This window comes from Dama dama, chromosome 24 (genome assembly GCF_033118175.1).
Source record: "Dama dama isolate Ldn47 chromosome 24, ASM3311817v1, whole genome shotgun sequence".
Classification (NCBI taxonomy): Eukaryota; Metazoa; Chordata; class Mammalia; order Artiodactyla; family Cervidae; genus Dama; species Dama dama.
The window spans coordinates 21,796,541-21,820,924 of record NC_083704.1 but is presented as its reverse complement, the minus strand read 5'-3'; the positions used below and the strand labels follow the sequence as shown (position 1 = coordinate 21,820,924).

Below are 24,384 nucleotides of genomic sequence, written 5' to 3'. Positions count from 1 at the left end.
TCAACTAAATCTTGCTGGTCCCTGATTGGACCCCCGGTTTTGATCCCGTTCTTCCCTGGGCGGAGGGAGCCCTGGAGGGAAGCCCTGCACACACATTGGGAGTGGGGGTAGGAAAACGGGACAAATTGATAGAGCTCTGTGTCATGAACAGAAGACGCGTCCAGTGCTTTAGGTGGGGGTGTGTGGGGCCAAGCCGCTTGGGCTGCGCTCAGAGGCCAACAAGGCTCTGGGGCCCGGGAGAAAGCGAGACGCTGGCCCTCCCAGCTTCCTAGAGAGGCCGAGAGGCCTGGGGCGGTGACGCGCGTGCGCGATTCGGGCCAGCGAAGAAGTCGGCGTGGGGGCGAGTGGTGCGGGCCGGGGCGTGCGGCCAGGGGACTGAGCGTTTCGCGGCCGCGCGAGTCGGTGAGTCGGGTGGCTGCGCGGGCGTTGGGCGCTGCGGTGCGGGAGCGGGGTTCCCGGGTTGGGGCCAGCGAGTGAGGCTCGGCCTGGAGGCGCGACCCGAGGGGGTCTGGCCTGGGAGCCTGACCCGCCGCGGTGAGTATCTGCCTGCTCTTCGTCGCCTGGGGCGCGAATTTGGAGCGGTGGTTTCGATGTTTTATCACTTCTCCCAATTATGCAAACAAAGCGTACTGATTACAGGTAATTAGATGACTTGGGTGATTGTTAAGAAAAGTAGAAGTACACGCAATTCGTTAATGTTTTCGTCTGGAGGCTTCTTGACCTTTTAAAATGTGTGCATAATTATGCAGACGCTTATACATGTACAGATATATTTTTTTAAAGGTGGGGTTATTTTACTGCTTTTTAAAAATATATAGCCCACATATTTTATTTTTAATTAATTTAAAAAATTTGACGTGTAATCCACAGAGAACGTCATGTTGGTTTTAGGGGTACAATATATTTCCATATTTGTATAAGTGCTACTTCTAAAAAGCTTTTTTTTTAGCATTATTGTGATAAAATACAGATGACATTTACTGTATGTAATCATTGATCATTTAAGTCATTTTGAAATGTGTAATTCAGTGGCATTAAGTACATTCATCCTATTTTTGAAAACTGTGATGTCTTCAACTTGTGGAATGCATTTGTTCATAAATTGGTTAAAATTGAAGCCAGCATTATGACACCACTGAGACATAATTTTGCAAGTATAATTAAAACATTTTCGTTTGCAGTTTATTTTCCATAGTACGCGTTATATGATGCTGTAAATGCTTAACAAGTGAGATGTATTAGGTCGATTGTTTCTGGTTTCCAAATGAAAGAGTAAGATATAAAGTACAGTTTTTAAACACAAGCTACAGCTGTAACCTAAAGCCACTCTTCTGTCTTCTCACTTACCTTGGCCTAAAAAAGGAGAATGTTCACCTTCCTAAGTAAAAGTAGTGCCGGAAAAGACCCCCATTCTGTTTCAAACTGTTTGCATTTCAGAACTGAAAACTCATTAATATTAGGTGGGTTATTGTGCACAGAAGTGTCAGAGAGCAGTTTGAGCTGTAATTTGATTTCAGGGATCTTTCCATCTATTATACATGTGTGTGTCGTTGTGTGTGTTTTCAGGGGCCGATGAATGAGGCTGCTTACATGTTCTTAAGATTGAGGAAAGACTGACAATTTTTGATGAGAAAAGCCAAAAAGATGGGAATGATAAACTCCTGTGTATACTTATAAGGAAGGGAAACTGATAAAATCATGAAAAATAGTAACTGTGCCACTGTTAAATTTTCTGTGGCTTTTGGTATCTCCAATTATTAATGCATGGGCAGTCTGATGTCATACTCTGGAGCAGAAACTGAAAATGTGGTAAAATGTAACTCTGTTACTTTGTAGTCTTCAGTACTTTTAACATCTGAAAGGAGGTTCCTCTGGTGAGTCATCCTGTGCTTCCCAAGATTGAATTTTTGAGCTTATACTTTTCTTTCCCTGATCTTAGATTTTTTACCCTCCTTCCTTATTTTATTTTACTACGTAGCACCTGATGCTGTTTCTGTCTCATTGTCTATCTTATAAGCTGCTCAAAGCAGCCTGTTTTGTCTGCTTTATTCACTACAGAGACCATAGTGTCTGGGACGTAATAGGTGCTTAGTAAATGTTTGTTGAATTAATGAAAGAGTGAGTTCAAATTTTAGCTAACAATTGACAGTATTCAGTATCCTTGATCACCACGTTAATCCTTAGTATCTAAGATAGGAAAAAAAAAATAAGAAAAGAGAAACAACTCGTCTTCAATTTAAGAAACCTTTTCATTTTGAGTAATTGTAGACTCACAGAGGGTGTCAGAACTCTAGAGTTCCCTTGTATCTTTACCTGGTTTGCTTAAAGGTAGAATCTTGCATAAACATAGTGCAGTCACCAAACTTGAGACATTTACAGTGGTCCAGTACTAGTAATTAAAGTTCTGATTTATTAAGAGCTCCTCACTGTCTTGCTCATGTTCTTTTTCTGTTCCAGGATCCAGTCTAGAATCTCTCATTCCATTTAATTGTCATGTCTTCTAGCTCCCGTTCAGTCTGTGACAGCTCCTCGGTTTTACTCGTTCTTCACAATCTTGACCGTTTTGAAGTATTTTGTATTTGTAATTTTAGAGTGGTCCTCTCAGTTTGGTTTTGTCCGATGTTCTCCTTAGATTGAGGATGATGTCGATATGTCTTTTAACTGGTGATATTACTCTTAAAAAAATATTATAGAAGTATAATTGCTTTACAATGGTCTAGTTTCTGCTGTGCAGCAAAGTGGATCAGGTCTATGTATACATACTTCCCCTTCCTCTTGAGCCTCCCTCCCACCCTTGTGGTATACAACCGTTCCCCACTAGCTGTTTTACCCATGGAGTGTGTCTATGTCAATGCTACTCTCTCAAGTCATCCTGTCCCTCTTCTTCCCCTGCGGTGTCCACATGTCCATTCACTGATATTACTCTTGATCCAGTATTTCTGCCATGCATCAACACTGTAAAGTTACTGTCTTTCCTTTGTAATTGGCAATTATTTTGAGATAGACACCTTGAGACTGCATAGAAATATTCTTTCTTCTCAACTTTCACCTACTAATTAGCATTTCTTGGTGGATCTTGCCTGAAGCAGTTATTATTGCGATGTTCTTCTAGGTGCCTTTCATTTCTGTTCTTTCTACATCTATGAACTGGAATTCTTTGTGAGGAAGAGTTGTGCCTTCTCTCCCATTTGTTTATTTACTTAATTATATCAGTTACATCAGTGTGTGATGTTGGGTATTTATTTTGGGGGTTTATTGAGGTATGTTATTTATTTTGTGGCTTAAATTATTCTAGCTTTGTCTATTGGGAGCTCTTTCAAGTCAAAGCGCCTGTTTCCCCTTAGACGTTCCCATCCTTTTTTGTGTCTTTCTCTGATTTTTTAAGGCACCACAAGATACATCTTCTATTTTCATTTCCCCCAACCCTGGAATCAACCATTTCTGCAAGGATTCCTGGTTTCATTCATTATAGAATGGTATTGAGAAACCAAATTTTGGGCACTAGGTTGAGCTCATTTCTTAACTAGCAAATTGGTGTAAATAGTATTTTAACACTGAAATGTTTTTTAAAAAATACTTTTATTATTTTCTTTTCTGGCCACACCATGCTGTGTTGTTTATGGGGTTCCCTGGTCAAGGATCAAACATCTGCCCCTTACATTGGAAGTGTGGGCTCTTAACCACTGGATCACCAGGGGAGTTCTTGTTTTAACATTTTAAATGTGTACCAGAAGCAGTCTTTCCTTAGTTTTTGATTGTCTTAGAAACTTGCTTACCAGTGTGTAAAATAAGCGTTCTGTACCCTCTCACTGGCAGGAAAAACATGAGAATAAGAGGCCACGCAATGGGGATTTTAAGAGGAAATCAAAATTACTTTGTATTAAAACAAAATCACAGAAGAAAATGTCCCTGAAAAATGCCCGTGTGATTGCTTGGGGTTTCCCAGGTTCTTTTCCAGGCCATTTTCGCTTGGGAGTGAAACTGAATGAAGGGGTGAAGCTCTCGGGGAGAAGAGGCCTCATCCATCTCAGGCTCCTCCCCAGCCTGGGGGCACACATTTGTGGTGTCATCTTAAGTCAATGAATGAAGCTTTTCTTCTGTCCTCAAAAGCTGCTTGGGACCTGCGAGGAACCCTGAGGCATTAGAATACCTGGATTTAATTGGGCAGTTTCAGCTCACTGGCCTCCATCTTTACTTACTGTGTGTGGGTCTTTCATTCAGACTTTGAAAGGCCCAGGACGTCATTAGCTTTTATCCACCTTCATGATTGCAGAGGCTGGGCTCAAAGGACTGTCTTCTTTTGCCATATTCACAGCCAGTTGTCCTCATTTTTCTGCTGGCCTTTCTCATCGTCTCTTTACAAATACTTCACTGACCTCTTTGGACATTTCTACAGCAGCTGCTTCGTGACAGGTCAGCTTGGAGGCTTATGTTTCGTGCTAATTTGACTGTAGGCCCCAGTTTCCAGAGATAGGTCAATTCTTTATATTTCCCACTGGGTGCATTTCTTCAGAATCTTTCTGTCTAGCCTCCAGTTCATTCTCTTGAGTCTCACTGCTGGATTTCTCTTCACCTGAGCGTCATTCTCTTCTCCAGTCTGTTCTGCACATTTGCCTGGGAAAGTCTCTGCCTCTTTCTCTCTCAGCTTCCTCCTGAGCAGTTGTTTCTATTCTTGTTGGTGCTGCTGGGGCTCTGCAAGCCTGGAGCCTGCCCCTGCCTCTCCGGAAACACCTTTCCTCTCAGCCTCCTCTTGTTGTGTCTTCAGGTCCCTTTTTGTAGGCCTGCAGTTCTGTACCTTATCACTTCCCAGTTTGCCTTTGCTTTTGTTTTCTCTGTATATTTATTTTCCTTATCCTGCCCCCTCCTTTCACTGCAAAGCTTCGTCTCTCTGCTAGAGCTTTAGTCAGCTTCCTCATCATGCATGATCCCAAAGTAGTTCTTCATTTGACTGTCCATGTCTTTGTAGCAGCACTGCCATTTCTTTTATCTGGATGATGGTGTTGGACAGAGGGAATATTAAATAATAGCCTCTGGACTGAGAAGGAACTTTGAGACTGAAAAATGAAGCTGGCAACTCCTTGAAATGTAATTATGATGTTTACTGTAGGTACTTAGATCAGGCGGTAGCTGTGGGTGCACAACCATCAAGAGGCATTTGAAGCTGAACTCACTTTGGCCAGAAGAGGCACGGGGGAATTTAAAGGGACCAGGGTAAAGATAGAATCTGACTACTAAATGAGAAGCACATTTGTACAAGTGGAAATTGGGTTTCTCTTCCCCTCTGAGGTCTCACGAACATTATTCCTCATGGACCATTAACCCTCTGGCACAGCACAATACATTCTTCCAGTTTTCATATCAGATGAAGGCAAGCGTAAGAGCTGATAGGAAGTTATCTGGCTTGGGTGCATTTCTTATGAGTCGGGTTGAAGCTCAGAAAGGGAGCTGCCGCGGGTCTAAGATGGAGCTGACAAAATGAAGTCAGTGTGGTCCAGCCACATAGATGGCATGCTTTCTTTGTCCCATCTCTGTCGCTGGTCATCTATTTTGACAGTCCTAGAAATGCTTGCTGAGTCTGTGTTTGGCTTTTGGTTGAAGTAACGATTTCTTTAAATTTTCTTAGCTCGGTGAGAGGTGGAGGGTGCCACCCTTTCCGGGGAAGATGACCATCATTTGTGCCCTGAGTAATGGGGCCACTTTACAACAGGCACTAAGGCCTGCTGACTGCCTCTGACTTCCGCTGGAGGATGGAGGGAATGAAAAATGCCCATTGAACTGAGAAGGTATCTTGAGACTGAAAACCTAGGCAGGTAACTCCATGTAATGGTGGATCAGTTTATTAGAGGGTCCTTAGCTCACATGGTGAGATCAGGCGGATGAACGGGAAGCAGTGGCAGCTGCACTTTGTGCCAATGAGGCGCCGCTGGGACAGTTTCACAGTTAACCGAGGGTGTGCGAGCATGTGCTTGGAAACAGGAAGTGCATGGCTAAATTAGGTTTTATGAATGGCTAACTAGTCTCGTAGGCAGTGGAAGTATGTCAGTGAAGGTCTTCATCATTGTTTGGAGACTAACGGAGCATTGCGGCCAACTGGAACTAATGATCCAAAAAACAAGTTTCTGTTAACTTCAAAGCCCTTGATGACAGAAAAGTGACTTACCTTGTAGTACAGTCATAGGTAGGGTCAGTGGAGGGACAGGAGGAACTGAATGGGCCCGTGATAGTGTCAGTTATGCTAATAGCCATGCATACTTCTTTTCTTCTTACTTTTATATTCCTTTTCATTAATGGTTTATCACAGGATATTGAATATCGTTCTTTGTGTTATATACTAGGACCTTGTTTATCCCTTCTAAATGTAATGGTTTGCGTCTGCCAACCCCAAACTCCCTGTCCATCCCTCTCCCTCCCTCCTTCCCCCTTGGCAACCCCAAGTGGTCTTTTTTCTATGTCTGTGAGTCAGTTTCTGTTTCGTAGGCAGACTCATTTGTGTCTGTTTTATTTTATTGTTTATTTTTGACTGTTCTGGGTCTTTGTGGCAGTACGGGCTTTTCTCTAGTTGTGGAGAGCAGGGGCTACTCTCTAGCTGTGGTGTTTGGGCTTCTCATGTAGTGGGATCTCTCGTTGTGGAGCACAGGCTTGAGGACTCGAGATCTTCAGTAGCTGTGGCTCCCAGGCTCTAGAGCACAGGCTCAGTAGTTGTGGTGTTCAAGCTCACTTGCTCTGTGGCATGAGGAATCTTCCCGGACAAGGAATCAAGCCTGTGTTCCCTGCATTGGCAGGTGGATTCTTTACCACTGAGCCACCTGGGAAGTCCGTTGGGTCATACTATAGATTCCACATAGAAGTGGTTCCGTGTGGTGTTTGTCTTTGTCTGTCTGACTTAGTTCACTTAGTATGATCTAAGTATCCATGTTGCTGCAAATGGCGTTAATTCATTGTTTTTTTAATGGCTGAGTGGTATGTACCACATCTTCTTTATCCATTCATCTGTTGATGGACATTTAGGTTGTTTGCATGTTTTGGCTATTATCAGCAGTGCTGCTTTGGACATGGGGTACATCATGAATACCTCTTTATAGACTTTTTTTGGCTTTGTTTAGTTTTAACACGCTCTTTCTTGTTTTCTTGTGCATATTGTGGTTTTAGGCAGCATTTTACTCTCTTTTGTTCTGTGCCTCAGTTGTCAATTTTTGTCTGACGTGTTCTCAGTTTGGCTTGCCTTCTTTGGTTTGGTTGTTGGCTGAGTGGCTTAAATAGAACTAGGGTCAACTAGGTTTCTTTTTCCTTTTACAGTTGCTTGAGATCTGCTTACATGTCCCCCTCAGGGATGTGCAGCCTCTTCTGCTCAGTGGCCACCTTTCAGTCCAGGGTGCTAATACTCGGTTGCTTTCTTTCTTTTTGTTTTGGCTGCACTCCTTGTGAGATCTTAGTTTCCTGACCAGGGACTGAACCAGGGCCCAGCAGTGAAAGCACTGCGTCCTAACCACTGGGCTGCCAGGGGAGTCCAGTTGCTTTGTTTTTTAAACAGAATTATTGATCACCTTGCTGATTACAGAAATAATGTTGAATAGTTAGGAAATACAGAAAAACAGGAAGGGAAAACCCTCTAGTCATTACTTGCCAGAGGGGAGAACTGTGGAAAACACTTTGGTGGCCAAGGCTTGGGAACTTTCTTTGTGTATAAGCAAGTTGTATTTTATTTTTAAGACATAAAAGAGTTCATAACTATAATTTTTAAAACTTAATTTATTTGGGAAAATTGGGAAAAGACAAAAAGTATAAAGAAGAAAATAACCGACAGGCAGTACACAGGAGTAAACCTCTTCTTACATTTTGGGATATTTGCATTCATCATTTTTGATGTACAGTCTTAGAGACCTCGTACATAAATTAAAAAAGTCAAATCACTGCAAATAAAGTCTCCTTTAACTGTTATTCCCAACCTCTCCACCTCCACTGTCAGTAAGAGTTTTTGTAAATCCTTTTTTGGCCGTTTAAAAATCTTTTGAGTGCTTATATGTACGTCATATCTAGACATACTTACATGTAAATAGAATTTTAGGTTTTTTCCTCCAGCTATGTCTAGGGTGTTCTTTTTAACTTAGCTTATGTTTTCTATGTTTGTTGGGAAAACAGCAAATTTAGGTGCAACTTCTTTCTTGCATAGCACTGTAATACTAGCCTCTGGTTGAGGATATTTTCTTGCAAAGAAATTGAATCCTCACTGCCTGTGCTGTACTTCTAGCCTTTTGAGGGACTATCTTTCCTGGTTCAGTGTTTATACCCCTTTTTTCTTCTTAAGTGCATGTGTCAGTGGCCCCCCATGCCCACCCCACTTTCTGTATTTTAGAAGGGGGGCCGAGGTCCTACTCTATTATGAAGTGAAGTGAAGTGAAAGTCACTCTGCTGCTGCTGCTAAATCACTTCAGTCGTGTCTGACTCTGTGTGACCCCATAGACAGCAGCCCACCAGGCGCCCCCGTCCCTGGGATTCTCCAGGCAAGAACACTGGAGTGGATTGCCATTTCCTTCTCCAGTGCATGAAAGTGAAAAGTGAAAGTGAAGTCGCTCAGTCATGTCCAACTGTTTGCGACCCCATGGACGGATGGACGGTCATGGAATTCTCCAGGCCAGAATACTGGAGTGGGTAGCCTTTCCCTTCTCCAGGGGATCTTCCCAACCCAGGGATCAAACCCAGGTGTCTCATATTGCAGGCAGAGTTTTTACCAGGTGAGCCACACGGGAAGCCCAAGAATACTTGAGTGGGTAGCCTATCGTTTCTCTAGGGGATCTTCCTGATCCAGGAATCGAACTGGGGTCTCCCGCATTGCAGGCTAATTTTTTACCAACTGAGCTTTCAGGGAAGCCCATATTTTCTTCTCTTGCTGTGAGTAAACTGTGTCACTGGAGCCTACTGTGTGTTTTGTCTGTTCTCAGCAACTTAAAGTTATGTTCTGGTCTCTTCTGTGGTTGGCACTTACCTGCTTTTTAACCTTTGCTGCACAGCCTGACAGTCAACAGTGAAACAATTATATTGTTGCTTAAGGGTCTAGTGAGAAGGAAGTAGCAGCCCACTCCAGTATTCTTGCCTGGAGAATCCCATGGAGCCTGGTAGGCTACAGTCCACGGGGTCGCAAAGGGTCGGACCCGACTGAGCGACTTCACTTTCACTTTCACAGTCTTTTAAGTTGTATGGTGTTTCAGTCCATAAATTGCTACACTTTTATTTAGTTGTATTGATGGACAAACAGGTCATTTCCAATATTATGTTATTACGAAGAGTACTTTAGTAAACACCTGTGTAAATGCCTGAATACCTGCACAGGTGCTTTTCCAGGGAGCTTCCTAGAAGTGAAGTTTCAGGGGCATAAGTAACATGATGTTTTAGGTCTGCTGCAGACTTTCTTTCTTTCTTTCTTTTTTTTTTTTAACTGCAGACTTTCAAACTACAGTTCCTGGTGGAAGTTTACCTTTACACGTCTATGCATTGGTTTGTGCTTTTGTTCTTTTTTTTTGAGCAAGAGGAGTTAAAATACAGAGACCTAGTCATATGTCACCTATTTCCTTTGATTTTCTTAAGAAGTCCTTGGTTACCCTAGGGTTCTTATTACTTTTTAAAATTTGTTTTTGAAGTTAAGTCTTTAGTTAGAATTTTGTTTTTTGTGTGAATCCCCTGTGAATACTGAAGGACAGCTGTATCTATCTATTTAGGAATGGAGTTGCAAGTATTAATAGTAACTGGATGTTTAGCTTAATGATGGGATTTTTCCAGTGTACCTACACGTTGCACAGTTTATATTCCCACCAGCAGTGTATGAGTGTTCCAGTATCTGTCTTCACATCCTTACCAGCATATATTGTTTTCTGACTTTTTGATTCTAGCCAGCCTAGTGGATGTGAGGTGGTGTTTTATTGTGGTGTTGATTTGTTTTTCTCTGATGACTATTGTTGTTGAGTATCCTTTGTGTTTTTCAGTCATCTTTATATTTTCTTTGGAGAAATGTCTGCTAAGATGCTTTGTCCAGTTTTAATTGTGTTGTCTTTTTATTATTGGATTGTAAGTTATTTGTATTTTCTAGTGACAAGTCCCTTATGAGATACATGGTTTGCAGATTTTTTTTCCCTCTCTGTGGATTGGCCTTTCACTTTCTTCATGTGCCCTTTGAAGCACAAGAATTTTAAATTTGTTTATTTATTTATTTATTTTTTTGTGTAATAAAGTTTTATTAAAGTATAAAGGAGATAGAGAAAGCTTCTGACATAGGCATCAGAAGGGGGCAAAAGAGTACCCCCTTTGCTAGTATTAGCAATGGAGTTATATACTCTCCAATGAATCCAAAGAATGTCTGGAGGTTGCAAAGACCTCACCAGACCTACTCCCATAATTTACATTTTAAGATAACAGAGTTGGCCAGAAGGTTTAATCCAAAGATTGTCCTCAGGCAGGATACATCCTTGTAAAGACCAGACCTACTCCCATAATTTATGTTTTAAAATAACAGAATTAGCCAGAGGGTTTAATCCAAAGACTGTCCTCAGGCAGGATACATTATTGTTATATAATCCTAAGGAATGTAGACGAAAAAAAGTAAAAAAGTTTGTCCTTTCTTCCTCCTTGAATATCCCAGACCTCTCTCTCTCCTTGGGGACCCCTAGACTTCTTATCAACCTGCCTAGGAAATGACTCTCTCATTCCCCCCTTTTCTTTTAGGAGAATTATGTTGCCTGGGGAAAAGGGGCATCATTCTCATTCTACAACTGCTTCTGAGCTGACAAGGGGCATTGTCCCTAAATTGATGAGGCAACATATTCTCCTAATCCTCATAGTGAGGATGTCTGATCCAGGGGCCCCAAGTAATAGTTGGAGGAGGCTGTGGCACTCATAGGAGCTCGGACAACTATTGGTAAGTTAAAAGCAGTTAGAAAACCCCATTATACAGTTACAGATGTAAGGCAAAATAGTCGTTAAACCAAGTTAAAATCAAAATGAAAAGTCACATTATGTCCATAGTTACATCAGTCCATCTTAAGGTTGTTAGATGTCATCAGTTTAAGAAGAGCCATCACATGTGATTGTTGAAGGTATTTGCAGACTTGGAGAAAGTCCTTTCCTTGAAGTGGAGATGTCCACCATGGGACGCCTTCCACTGATGAAGAGGGGAGTGCTCCGCAGACCCAGCAGTTAGACTGACTGTGGAATGCAGCATAGGAGTGAGCCCAGGACAGGAAGGCATTGTCTTGAGGATCAAACGGCAGACCCGGGATTTCTGGAGTCAGCAGAAGTAGGCTCACATAGATTATCAGGCCCATTTAAGAGACCCTCCAACTGGCCACCGTTCGCCGTCCTCCAGTGGGTACCGCGGCCATGCAGTGTCACATAGGAGGACCAGGTGTGTCTTCTTTAAGCCCTGGGGATCAAATCTATCCCAGTTTTTCAGGATACAGTTCAAAGGAGTGAGGCTGGAATTGTTAGCTCCCATCTTGTCCTGAAGGATCCCGGACGAGCCCCCAAGATGAAAGGTTGTTGCTGAACGATGAGACGCGGGATTCTTGGCCTCCAGAGGAGATGAATTCAATCCGGGGCCAGAGACGAGGCGGGATCGCTCAGAGCTTTTGTGTAATAAAGTTTTATTAAAGTATAAAGGAGATAGAGAAAGCTTCTGACATAGGCATCAGAAGGGGGCAAAAGAGTACCCCCAAGAATTTTAAATTTAGATGAAGTCCAATTTATCTATTTTTTCTTTTCTTTTTTTGCATGTGATATGCATTTGGTAGAATCTATTGACTAATCCGTTGTCACAAAATATTGCATTTAGAGTTTATGATAAGAATATTATAGTTTTAGCATCTGATGTTTAGGTCTTTGATCTGTTTTGAGTTAACTTTGGTATACCATCTTATCCAACTTTATTCCATTCATGTAGATATATAGTTGTCCAAGTACCATTTATTGAGAAGACTGTTCTTATCCCATTTGAGTGGTCTTGGTACACTTGTTAAAACTAAAGAGACCACAGATATATGGGTTAGTTTTGGACGCTTAATTCTTTTTCATTGATCTATATGTCTGTCATTATGCCGGTACCACAGTGTCTTGATGCTTTTTTATAAAGTACATGCTCAGTTGCTAAGTTGTGTCTGACTCTCTGTGACCCCCATGGACTGTAGCCTGCCAAGTTCCACTGTTCATGGGCTTTTCGAGGCAAGAATACTGGAGTAAGTTGCTGTTTCCTCCTGCAGGGGATCTTCCCAACCCAGGGATCAAACCCACGTCTCCTATGTCTCTTGCTTTGTCAGGCGGATTCTTCACCACTGAGCCACTTGGGAAGCCTATTTTTATAAAGAAGGTAATGAAATTTGTCATGTGAATCTTCCAACTTACTGTCTTTATTTTTAGTGATTTGATTTTTTAAATAGATTATTCTCACTCAAAGTTATTATAAAATATTGCTATAGTCCCTGTGCTGGGCAATATATGCTTGTAGCTTATTTTATATATCTCTTAATCCTCTACCTTTATCTTGGCCCTCCACCCCTCCCTCTCCCAGTTGATAACCACTAGTTTGTTCTGTTTCTGTTTTGTTACATTCATTTGTTTATTTCATTTTTTAGATTCTATATTATATTTTCATTTTCTAGAGCCCACATTTTTTAGATTCCATATTTAAGTGATAACATACAGAATTTTTTTTCTAATTTATTTCTCTAAGCATAATGCCCTCCAGGTCCAACCGTGTTGCAAATAGCAAAATTTCATTATTTTTTATGGTTGAATAATAGTCTACATCTTCTTTATCCATTCATCTGTTAATGGACACTTAGATTGCTTCCATGCCTTGGCTATTTTTATAATGCTGTTATGAGGATTGGCGTGTATTTATCTTTTAAAATTAGTGTTTTTGTTTTCTTTTTAAATTTTTATTTATTTATGGCTGTGTTGGGTCTTCATTGCTACACACAGGCTTTCTCTAGTTGTGGTGAGTGGGGTCTACTTTCTAGTTGCAGTGCTCGGATTTCTCATTTGCAGTGACTTCTGTTGTTGCAGAACATGGGCTCTAGGCTGTACTGGCTTCAGTAGTTATGATACATGGGCTCAGTAGTTGTGGTACATGGGCTTAGTTGCCCTGAGGCATTTGGGGTCTTCCCAGACCAGAGAAAGAATCCGTGTTCTCTGCATCGGCAGGCCAGTTCTTAACCACTGGACTGCCAGGGAAGTTCCCAACTTAATCTTTTTCAAGACTGTGTTGTGTATTGTGTGGCTCTCTTGAGTTTCCATATGTTAGGATCAGCTTTTCGGTTTCTATAAAGAAGCCAGCTGGGATTCTGATAGGGATGTTTTGGAATCTATAGATTAATTAATTTGGACAGTTCAGTTCAGTTGCCCAGCCGTGTCTGACTCTTTGCGACCCCATGGACTGCAACACGCCAGGCTTGCTTGTCCATCGCCAACTCACGGAGCTTAGTCAAACTCAAGTCCATTGAGTCGGTGATCCTGTCATCTTAATAGTGTTTTGTGTTCTGATCCATGAACACAGAATGTCTTTCCATTTATTTCAACCTTTAATTTCTTCTAACAATGTTTTGTTGTTTTCAGAGTATAAGTTTTATTCTCTTGTTAAATTTATTCCTAAGTATTTTATTCTTTTTCATGTGATTGTAAATGGAATTGTTTTCTTAATTTTGTTTTTGGTTTGTTCATTTCTTTTATGTAAAAAACAGCCATTGTTTTTTTTTTTAATTAAAATTTTTTTTCTTCCAGTTTTATTGGAACATAATTGACATACAGCACTGTATAAGTTTAATGTGGACAACGTAATGATTTGACAGAGGTACATCATGAAATGATTATTACAATAAGTTTAGTGCACATTCATAATCTCATTTAGATACAAAATTAAAGAAATAGAAAAGTTTTTTCTTGTGATGAAAATTCTTAGGATTTTCATCTTCCTAGCAATTTTTATATATAATGTACAACAGGGTTAATTATATTTATCATGTTGTACATTATATCCCTAGTACTTATTTATTTCATAAGTGAAAGTTTGTACCTTTGATTGCCTTCATCCCGTCGTCCCCACCCCTGCCGCTGGTAACCACAAATATCCCTTTTCCTGGTGTGCGTGATCTTGACAAGCTCCACTATGCAAATGTTCATAGGCCCTTTTCTCATAAATCCAAAGATGATCTAACAGCATCTGCTTGTGCCTTCCTTCTCACATCCTTCCTGAATGGTAACATTGATTATTTCAGTCTCTCACCAGTGACTTCTGATGTCCCAGCAAATGGCATTATCTCCAATGGTGCTGAAAAGATACTCCCAAGGGCCCAGCAGTGATAGCCACAACTAACGCAGACTTGGTAGCACTCTGCTGGGAAGACCTTGAACAGGAGTGATGCCTCCAGGCAGGTGGTACGCTGTCCACCCAGCTCAGGCCAAGGCTTCCAGGGAGCGAGGACGCCTTCAGATGGTAAAGAAGGAAGAAGAGGATGAAAGCTACACTTCAGTGCCGGCTGCCAGACCACAGACACTCAACCGTCCTGGCCAGGAGCTGTTCCGTCAGCTCTTCAGGCAGCTTCGCTACCACGAGTCTTCTGGGCCTCTGGAGACCCTGAGCCGGCTCCGGGAGCTGTGCCGCTGGTGGCTGAGGCCAGATGTTCTCTCAAAGGCCCAGATCCTGGAGCTGCTGGTGCTGGAGCAGTTCCTGAGCATCCTGCCAGAGGAGCTCCGGACCTGGGTGCAGCTGCATCACCCTGAGAGTGGTGGGGAGGCTGTGGCCTTGCTGGAAGAACTTCAGAGGGACTTTGATGAGACACCATGGAGGGTGAGTGTGAGACAGTGTGCGGTGCCCAGTGAACTCTGTCTGCCAGTGAGTCCACTTGTGGGGGGAAGGGGTGGACCTCTGAACCCTCACAATGGAGGAGTTTATAGGAAGCCTTCCCTTCTCATTCCATGGCACGTGAACAGAAAAGAACTAGACCCTAAGCCAAGGACCGTTTAGCAGGCAGTTCCTCCCTTCTTTGCAGGGGAATGTAAGCTCCGGGAAGAAGAGGGTCTGCAAATATCCAAAAATAACAGTAATGAGGTTTTGGACACATTGACTACACAAAGTGTATCTCCACATACCTAACCTGACTTGCTACCCATGTGTAAAGTGGAGGTTATCTCTTGCTCAGAAGTAGGAAAATTAGCGTCAGGATCCTTGGTTTCTAAATACATATTGATGAGACCTAGAAGAGCCGTCTACACATGTCATGTTATCTGTTTCTCAGTAAACTTTTGAAGACTTGTTCTGTGCGGGGGAGATGGGCTGGATGAGTGGTGAGGGGCAGCCTGGGGCTGGGAACATCCTTGAGGGCCTGCCCTGGGCCGGTCCTGGGCTTGGTGCTGGGAGGCAGAGCTGACAGTCCCGGGGCCGGCGATGGAGCAGCAGGTCGGATCAAGTGCACCCCGAGTGCTCCTCTGCTCCTCACAGGCCGGCCTCTCGGTGCTTCTCCGCCTTTGAGGTTTTTGTGTTTAAAGAGTATTTTACCACTTTTGTAGGCTTTAAAAATTTTTATATAAAGTGTGTAATTCTTCATATATGATTCATGCATAAATGAAAGTTATGTTTAAGATTTCTGAAACAAAAGTTTAAGACACTTTTCCCCTAAATGTAAAATAAAAGTTAGATCAATAAATCATCTGAACGTGGTCTCTGAACATGGTCTACCAGCAGTAAATGGTAACATGTTAAAAGAGAAAACCTCTTTGCTTAATATTGGGTACTATTTTTTAAAATCTAAAAGAACTTTTATAATTTTTACCAAAAACAATGAGATGTTCAAAATGACCTAAAGATAACTTTTAAAGCAAATAAGGTACCTGGTAGGTACAAAATTGTGGCTCAAGTATATTCAAATCAGTTAGGACAAGGTATGTGGTTTAAAAATCCATGAAAACATAGCCAAATGAGCAGAAAGGGGTTATCTGGTTGAAAGTTAGTTAGGAATTAGAAAACAGAAAGTAGGCTGGTAAAAAGCCTCCCAAATTCTAAAAAATGAGCAAAAATACTCAAGCTGCATATAAAATTACAGAATCCCCCTATAGTTTATCAGACTTACCAAAATGTGAGAAGCTGGTGCCTGAGAAAGTTTGTCCTTAAAGTCATTTGTCTGTGCTTCCCTGTCATTGCTTTATTCTCCGTTTGGTGGGGTTTGGGAGGAATAGGAGATAAACTGCTGTGATGGCTGTATCATCTTCAGTCAGTAGCTGTGTCTTAGATATTTAATGGCCTCAGGCTAAGATCCATCCAAATCAGTACAGAGAATGTTTTGGCCACAGGACCAGAAAAACCTGAAGTTCACTGACTGCAGCTTCCTATGCTCACTTCTGTGTCAGGAGTGGCCTTACCTCCAGAGACCAGGACTTTTGAAGTCCCAGCACAAAGGCTCTGTCTCCAGGTCTCAGCTTGCATGGGCACTGCCCCCCCCCCCCCCTTTTTTTTTTTTTGCTCCTGAGACCTTTTCTTCTGTGCTTCTATAGCTGGCACTCACAGTTAGCATTGCTGCTCCAGTGGTATTATTCCTTCAGTTAGGTTTACAGTCTAGGAGTCTCGCTGCCTTTTTGAGGTCACTTGGCATAGTGTTACCTAGACCAGTGTCTGACACTTGGTAGATATTATCCGGCTGCATATCTGCTGTGAACCATTATCAGTTTACCTCTCAGGGAGAAATCTCTTCTCTCATTTCTCAGTTCCAGGCCGGGGGTGGGGGCTGAGGGCCAGGGGGCAGGCATCACTGTAGCACCTGAGGCTGGAACAGCAGTACTGTCATTGACCGGCCAGGCGCTTTCCTAAGTCGAGCGAGAATCTGGCTCTACCTATCTCTGCATGGCCCTTATTAGAGCCCAGGGAGGTGGAGGGGTGAGGGGGATCCTCCCTGGGCTTTCTGGTCCTCCTTTCTGTTCTGCCTGTAGGTTATAAAGGGCCCGGCTCACCGTCTCCTGGGCCTCTGCCTTTTAGAGATCGGCCGGGTGGCCTGTTCTCTGCAGGTGCTTTCTGATTCCTACAGGGATCCTCTCACAACATTTTCTTCTTGCCAGGACCCAGCCCCTGCCCAGAGCCCAGATGTGCATTGGATGGGCACAGGAGCCCTGCGAGCCGCACAGATATGGCCCCCTGCTTCACCTCTCAGGAGCGGCTCGGCTCTGGGGGACCACCTGCAGCCTCCCTATGAAATAGGAGTGCGTGACTTCCTGGCTGGGCAACCCGGTACTTGCTGCCCGGCTCTGAGATCCCAGCCTGTGCCACACTTCCCGAACCTCCTACGATACCGTCTTTCCACCCTCTGTCCTCTCACTAGAATCCCTTCTGTCCTGGCCTTGAGCTCCTTGTCCTTTTTATCCTACTGTGACCCGCGTGTCCCTGACTTCTCCTCCCATTGCACCCCCTGCTCCCCTGACCCCAGCAGACACGGGGGAAATTTGAAATGGGTGTTTAAAATAGCCCATACCTGCTTGCGGGGCCCAGGAGTCCTCTGTGGGGGGAAGAGTGGGCGTCTCACTGGGATGCTGGAACCGGGCTGCCCTTTCTCACAGCTCTTTCTTCTTCAGATCCTCCCGCTGCACAGGTGCCTGCCCTTTGCCTGAAGGAGGGATGCCCAGGCAACCAGGTGACAGCCCAGCCTCAGGTGAGCCACAGGACCTTTGAGCCTTCCTGCTGTCCCACCGTTGCTGCCTAATGGGGTAGCTGCAGCTCTCCCTTGTCCTGGCTCTTTCTGTCCAGTGACCCCACATCCCAGAGACCAGATTGTCCCCCTGGAGCCCAGAGCTGTTGTGCTGGGTGATTACCTTCCCTTTCACCTTGACCAGATCCATCCTGTACTCAGAGTCAGCCCCACTTCCCCACCCTAAAAGCTGGGAGCTGTGGAGTGGTTCTCAGGCATCGGACTGTGTTTTTTCCAGGGGACTATGACTTTCAAGGATGTGGAGGTGACCTTCTCCCAGGATGAGTGGGGATTGCTGGACGCTTCTCAGAGGAACCTGTACAGGGATGTGATGTTAGAGAATTATGGAAACATGGCTTCTGTGGGTAAGGCGTCACTGTTGCCATCTTCCACCTGCCTTTTCTCCTGCCTCCTTAGTTCTCATCGTGGTGCCAGGAAGGGGTCCTGACCTGGGCCTGGGTCCTGTCTGTCTCACTACTAACCAGATCACTTAATCCATTACTTCAGTCTTCTTTCTTAAAAATGGGGATATAATGCTTGTCCTGCTGAGATACTATAAAAATTAAAAGTCATATGTGTCAAGTTCCTGGTTTATTCAGGCATCAAAAAAAAAAGTTAGCTGATTTAACTGATTGAGTTGTCACTTGGTTCTGGAGAATCCTAACAGTCCTTTTTGTCTGTGGCTTAACTCGTCTCAAGCTGGTTTTGGAAAAGGCAGAGGGACCAGAGATCAAATTGCCAACATCCGCTGGATCAGTGAAAAAGCAAGAGAGTTCCAGAAAAACATCTATTTCTGCTTTCTTGACTATTCCAAAGCCTTTGACTGTGTGGATCACAATAAACTGTGGAAAATTCTGAAGGAGGTGGGAATACCAGACCACCTGACCTACCTCTTGAGAAACCTGTATGCAGGTCAAGAAGCAACAGTTAGAAGTGGACATGGAACAACAGACTAGTTCCAAATAGGAAAAGGAATACGTCGAAGCTGTATATTGTCACCCTGCTTATTTAACTTATATGCAGAGTACATCATGAGAAACACTGGACTGGAGGGAGCACAAGCTGGAATCAAGATTGCTGGGAGAAATATCAGTAACCTCGGATACGCAGATGACACCACCCTTATGGCAGAAAGTGAATAAGAACTAAAGAGCCTCTTGATGAAAGTGAAAGAGGAGAGTGAAACAGTTGGCTTAAAGCTCAGCATTCAGAAAACTAACATCATGGCATCCAGTCCCATCACTTCATGGCAAATAGATGGGTAAACAGTGGAAACAGTGGCTGATTTTTATTTTCTTGGGCTCCAGAGTCACTGTGGATGGTGATTGCAGCCATGAAATTAAAAGACGCTCACTCCTTGGAAGGAAAGTTACGACCAACCTAGACAGCATATTAAAAAGCAGAGATATTACTTTGTCAACAAAGGTCCATTTAGTCAAGGCTTTAGTTTTTCTGGTAATCATGTATGGATGTGAGCGTTGGACTATAAAGAAAGCTGAATGCTGAAGAATTGATGCTTTTGAACTGTGGTTTTGGAGAAGACTCTTGAGAGTCCCTTGGACTGCAAGGAGATCCAACCAGTCCATCCTAAAGGAGATCAGTCCTGGGTGTTCATTGGAAGGACCAATGTTGAAGCTGAAACTCCAGTACTTTGGCCACCTGACACGAAGAGCTGACTCATTTGAAAAGACCCTGATGCTGGGAAAGATTGAAGGTGGGAGGGGAAGGGTATGACAGAGGATGAGATGGTTGGATGGCGTCACCGACTCAATGGACATGAGTTTGGGTAAACTCCGGGAGTTGGTGATGGACAGGGAGGCCTGGCGTGCTGCGGTTCATGGGTTTGCAAAGAGTCAGACACGACTGAGTTACTGAACTGAACTGAACTCTCTCGTCTCTGCTCAGAACTGTCAGAAAGAAATCCCTGTCTGGGCATCCTGCCCTGACTTCCTCCACTGGCCTCCTGGGCTTCCTCTCCTCCCCATCAGGAGCTTAGGCCTGAGAGGGTCCTGGAGAGTAGTTCTGCCTGATTCATCTACTGTCCAGTCACATCACCTTCTTTTCTCTTCTGCAGTGGGGCCATTCACCAAACCTGCTCTCATCTCCTGGTTGGAGGCAAGGGAGCCATGGGGCCTGAATGTCCAGGTAGTTCAGTTTAAGGGGAATCCAGGTGCTGCCCCTGCAGGTGAGTTACAGAGAAATGACCAGCTCTTGCTCCTTTCACATCTGCTCTTCTGTTTCTTAAGGTCTTTTACACTATAAAAATTATGGGAAACTCTGTTGTTTGCTAGAAGGAAGAGCCTTAGCAGTGTTGCTAATAAATGTTGGGTGCTTGGGCTTCTCCCCTCCAGAGTGGCCTCTTAGATATTGGTTTTCGGCCTTGCCCCTCACCCAGCAGCCCTCTCAGGAGCAGCTCTTGCCCATGGGACAGCATCACTGTCCCCTTGTCCATTCACTGATACTCCTCCTCAGCCCTGTCCTGCTCTGCCCTTCCTGATCCTGGCAACCCTCATCCCACTTTTGCTGCTGTTCTTTGCTTGATCCTTTCCCTGTGGTCAGCTTGCAGCCCTTGCAGCCAGCCCTCCTCAAGCCCTTCCTCTCAGCTCTTGAAGACCTTCCTGTCATGTGTGCGTGTCATGCTTCCTCTCCCCTCTCTTGCTGTTTAACATTCCCTTCTGAACCCTTTGAGTTTTCCCCTGGATTTGATCCCTGCATGTGGCCAGCTGGTATACCCATCTTGCTTCTGCTTTCCCCTTTCTGTCATCTGGAATACCCCTCCATGTTTTGCCTTATCCCTGACTGTTTTTGTAAAGCTATTGGCAGTCAGGCAAAAGCCTCACCACCTAAGTTCATGACATTTTTTGGTCCCTTGATGCTTTCTGTATTTCCAAGTATGGGAAAAGAGGACATTCTTTACTCCCACCCCCCCCCACCCCCCCACTTTTTTTTTTAAAACCACACCTAGTGGCTTATGGGATCTCAGTCTCGTTACCAGGGATTGAACGTGGGCCATGGCAGTGAAAGCCTGGAATTCTAACCACTAGGCAACCAGGGCACTCCCAAGAGCAGTACATTCTCTTATGTTTTATTTGTGTCAGGAGATGAACTCCTTGTGAAAACAGACAAGTTCATCTTAAAGCCTGAACCTTTGGAAGAAGCAATAACCTTAGCCATGCCATCAGGATGTCATGGTGCAGCAACTGTTTATGAGGGACCAGGGCTCAGAGAATCTGTTGCACAGAAGAGCAGGTTAAAGGAACGATGTGGAAACCCCACACAAGTGAGAGTTAAGAAGGAAGAGACCGATTCCAGCCACGGGGCAGGGAAAGACCGCGAAGATTTGGGAAGAAGTAATGGTCTTCATCTAAGACATATTACGTATTTGAGAGGACCCAGAAGAAAGCAGTCCCTTAAACACGGCTATGGCAAACACTTCAGGGGAAGTTCCTACCACTATGACTATAAGGAGTACGGGAAAGGGCTCAGACGCATGATGGGTGGGTTCAGCCTACATCAGAGAATTCATGCTGGGCTGAAAGGCAAGGCCAAGGATGCACATGGGAAGGACTTCAGCCTTAGTTCCCATCACCAACACGGGCAGAATCTTCACGTGGTGGGGACACTGTATAAGTGCAGCGACTGTGGGAGGACCTTCAGTCGTAGTTCCCACCTTGTATGTCATCAGAGACTGCACACTCAAGAGAAGCCCTTTAAATGCAGGGCATGTGGGAAAGCCTTCAGGTGGAGCTCGAACCGGGTGCGACATGAAAAAATTCACACCAGACTGAAACCATATAAGTGCAGTTTATGTGACAAAGCCTTCCGTCGCATGTCTGTCTACCGCCTGCACCAAGAAACCCATGCTAAGCGGAAATATCTTGAATCTACTCAGGATGAAGAAGCTCTGACCTGTGACTCAGATTTTGATCATCATTTGAGAGACCAAAGTGGGGAGAGACTCTTTGACTGCAGCCAATGTAGGAAATCCTTCCACTGTAAATCGTACATTCTTGAACATCAAAGGATTCACACCCAGGAGAAACCCTACAAATGTCCCAAATGCAGGAAAACATTCAGGTGGAGGTCCAACTTCACTCGTCACATGAGACTGCACCAGGAAGAGAAGTTCTATGACCTGGACAAATGTAGAGAAGAGTTGAGGCAGACCTCCAACTCCAGCCAGCCCCAGAGTGCCCCCACCATGGAAAAAGCTCTTGTGTGTCAGCAGTGTGGGAAAACTTTCATTCGAAAGAAGACTCTCATCAATCATCAGAGAATTCACACAGGCGAGAAACCATACCGATGCCATGAATGCGCAGAAGAGTTTCCTCACAGGTCAGCCTACATTGTTCATAAGAGGCAGCATGCCGCTGAAAGAAAACCTGAGGACACACCCTCGTTTAGTCATGACAGAGCATTCCAAGTTCCTCAGACCAGTCCCGCCACAGAGGAACCCTACAAATGCAGCCAGTGTGGCAAAGTCTTCCGCAATCATTCGTTCCTGCTCATCCATCAGAGAGTTCACACCAGAGAGAAGCCTTATAAGTGCAAAGAGTGTGGGAAATCTTTCAGATGGAGTTCTAACCTCTCGAGACATCAGAGGACTCACTCTTTGGGAAAACTAGATGAGTACTCTGAAAGCGAAGACGCTGTAAATCTTCAGTCACAAGTCCTCACTGGTGCAAAACCTTTTCGGTGCCAAGAATGTGGGAAAAACTTTACACGTAAAAGAAGTCTTTTAGATCATGAGGGAATACACAGTGGAGAGAAGCGCTATAAATGTAACCTGTGTGGGAAATCTTATGACAGAAATTATCGCCTTGTTAATCATCAGAGAATTCACACTAAAGAGAGACCGTTTAAATGTCAGTGCTGTGGGAAAGATTTCATTGGAAAACATACCCTCTCCATTCATCAGAGAAAACACATCAGAGCGGCCCAGTCTGAAAGTGGTGTGGCTGGGCTGTCTTCTCGCCAGGAGGCAGGGGTGAAGTTACATGAATTAAAATCAGGTGAGGAGAATCCTCTTGGAGATGGTGAGAAAACTTGTGATCAGAAGTCTGAACTCCCTGGACTCCAGGACATACCCACTCGGGGAAAGTGCCACAAATGTAGCACATGTGGGAAAACTTTTAGCAAGAGCTCACAACTCATCAGCCACAAGAGATTTCATACTCGGGAGAGGCCCTTCAAATGCAGAGAGTGTGGGAAGACGTTTAGGTGGTCTTCAAACTTGGCTCGGCATATGAAAAACCATATTAGAGATTAACTTGGGGTCTAACAGTTGGGGAGAGGGGGTCCTGGTTACCCTACTGGAGAACCCCTGATGGTAGGGGATGTGGGGCAGACCTTCACAGAGGGCCCAATCCTTTTTTGGAAGCTTGTGGCAGAGAATCCTGAGTATTAAAAAATGTAGGGCACCTCCATCCTACTGCTGGAAAATGAGATGCTGGGGAAGAGCCTCAGTGGGTTTCAGAAGGAGGTTTGGGCCCCTCGAAGTGGTCTTCGCACTATGGCCTGGAATTTCCCCCCAGCCAGATTTTCTTCTGTAACTCTGAAGGGAGAGACCATTGCACTTCGTGGTGGTTCAACAGAATGTCCGTGGCATGGTAGGCTGTGGCTGCTGGGAACGGTCCAGTTGGATCCTTAGTTTGCCTTTGAGTGTGACTTATAATGGTGTCTAGTCTATTTGACCTGAAAAGCACCAGCAGCAGCAAGAACTAGTGTCTCCAGATACCTCCAGGGGAGTTCCGGCTGTGTCTTCAATCTTCACAGCTGACTTTGGGTATTTGCTGTGGGCATAACAGTTGTCTCAGCTGCAAGTGGAAGAGAACATGGTCCTGGGCTTGATCATCTGGAGAATGAAGCTCTCCCATTGCCAGCTCCATCCCCCACATTTGAATGGACAGCAGCAGTCCATCTGCTAAACAAATGCGTCAGGCATCTTCCATATCAGGCCCTGTTATGTGGGCCATAGACCCAGCAGGGGACTGGAGCAGAAAAGTCTGCCATCTTGGATCTTTACAGACAATAAGCAAATGAGATATATGTAATGTTTTGGGTGATGATACGTGTTGTGGATAGAATGAATCAGCAGAGTGAGAGGGAATGCTGGGTTGGAAGGTGGATTGGGATTTTAAATAGGCTGGTCAGGGAGGGTGTCAACTGAGAAGGTCAGATTTGAACAAGGACCCGAAAGAGATCATGGAGGAAGCCACGTAGGTCCCTTGTTCCTACTTGGGAGCCTTCACAGGAGGTAGTCTCCTTAGGGAATGGCCCATAGGCCCCTGAACCAAAGTGAAGTGAGCCATCTGGAAGGGAGAAGCCCAGAAAGGTAGATGGCCAAGCCACGTGCGCATCATGGATCTTTGCTGGGCCTTGGCTTCCTCAGAGGGGAACTTTTGGACAGTTTTGAGTTGAGGATTATGGTCTGAATCTGAACCATTACAGAATGTAGTTCAGATTCAGAGTCTCACGTGTTGAGGGTCCAAGGTCATGGGAAGGGCCTCAAAGTCATCAGGTATGTGTTCCTGGCTTGCTGTACCTTTTCTTGGCAGGATGATCTTGGCTGAATCACTGAACATTGGCATCTAAAATTAGAGTGGCCAACTCTGCTACTCAACTCTTGAGATTGGTGAAAAGGAGGCTTGACTTACTAAGATTCTGGGTTAGGAGT

At 44.3% G+C, this 24,384-nt stretch overlaps 1 protein-coding gene across 6 annotated transcripts; it reads left to right on the top strand.

The window, feature by feature from the left end:
- The first annotated feature begins 285 nt into the window (after positions 1–285).
- On the top strand, positions 286–24,041 carry ZNF445 (zinc finger protein 445). Of its 6 annotated transcripts, XM_061127921.1 has the most exons (9): positions 9,972–10,906; positions 12,243–12,349; positions 13,762–13,831; positions 14,256–14,827; positions 17,086–17,254; positions 17,596–17,672; positions 17,947–18,073; positions 19,783–19,893; positions 20,807–24,041. In XM_061127921.1, the coding sequence occupies exons 4-9, from the start codon at positions 14,399–14,401 to the stop codon at positions 22,975–22,977; spliced, it is 3,084 nt and encodes a 1,027-aa protein (XP_060983904.1). In that variant the 5' UTR covers positions 9,972–10,906; positions 12,243–12,349; positions 13,762–13,831; positions 14,256–14,398; the 3' UTR covers positions 22,978–24,041. The 6 variants fall into 6 exon arrangements, with proteins under 6 accessions (XP_060983902.1, XP_060983903.1, XP_060983905.1 ...); XM_061127919.1 differs by lacking the exons at positions 9,972–10,906; positions 13,762–13,831 and adding an exon at positions 286–402; XM_061127922.1 differs by lacking the exons at positions 9,972–10,906; positions 13,762–13,831 and adding an exon at positions 330–402 and having other exon boundaries at positions 12,300–12,349.
- Positions 24,042–24,384: the final 343 nt, after the last annotated feature.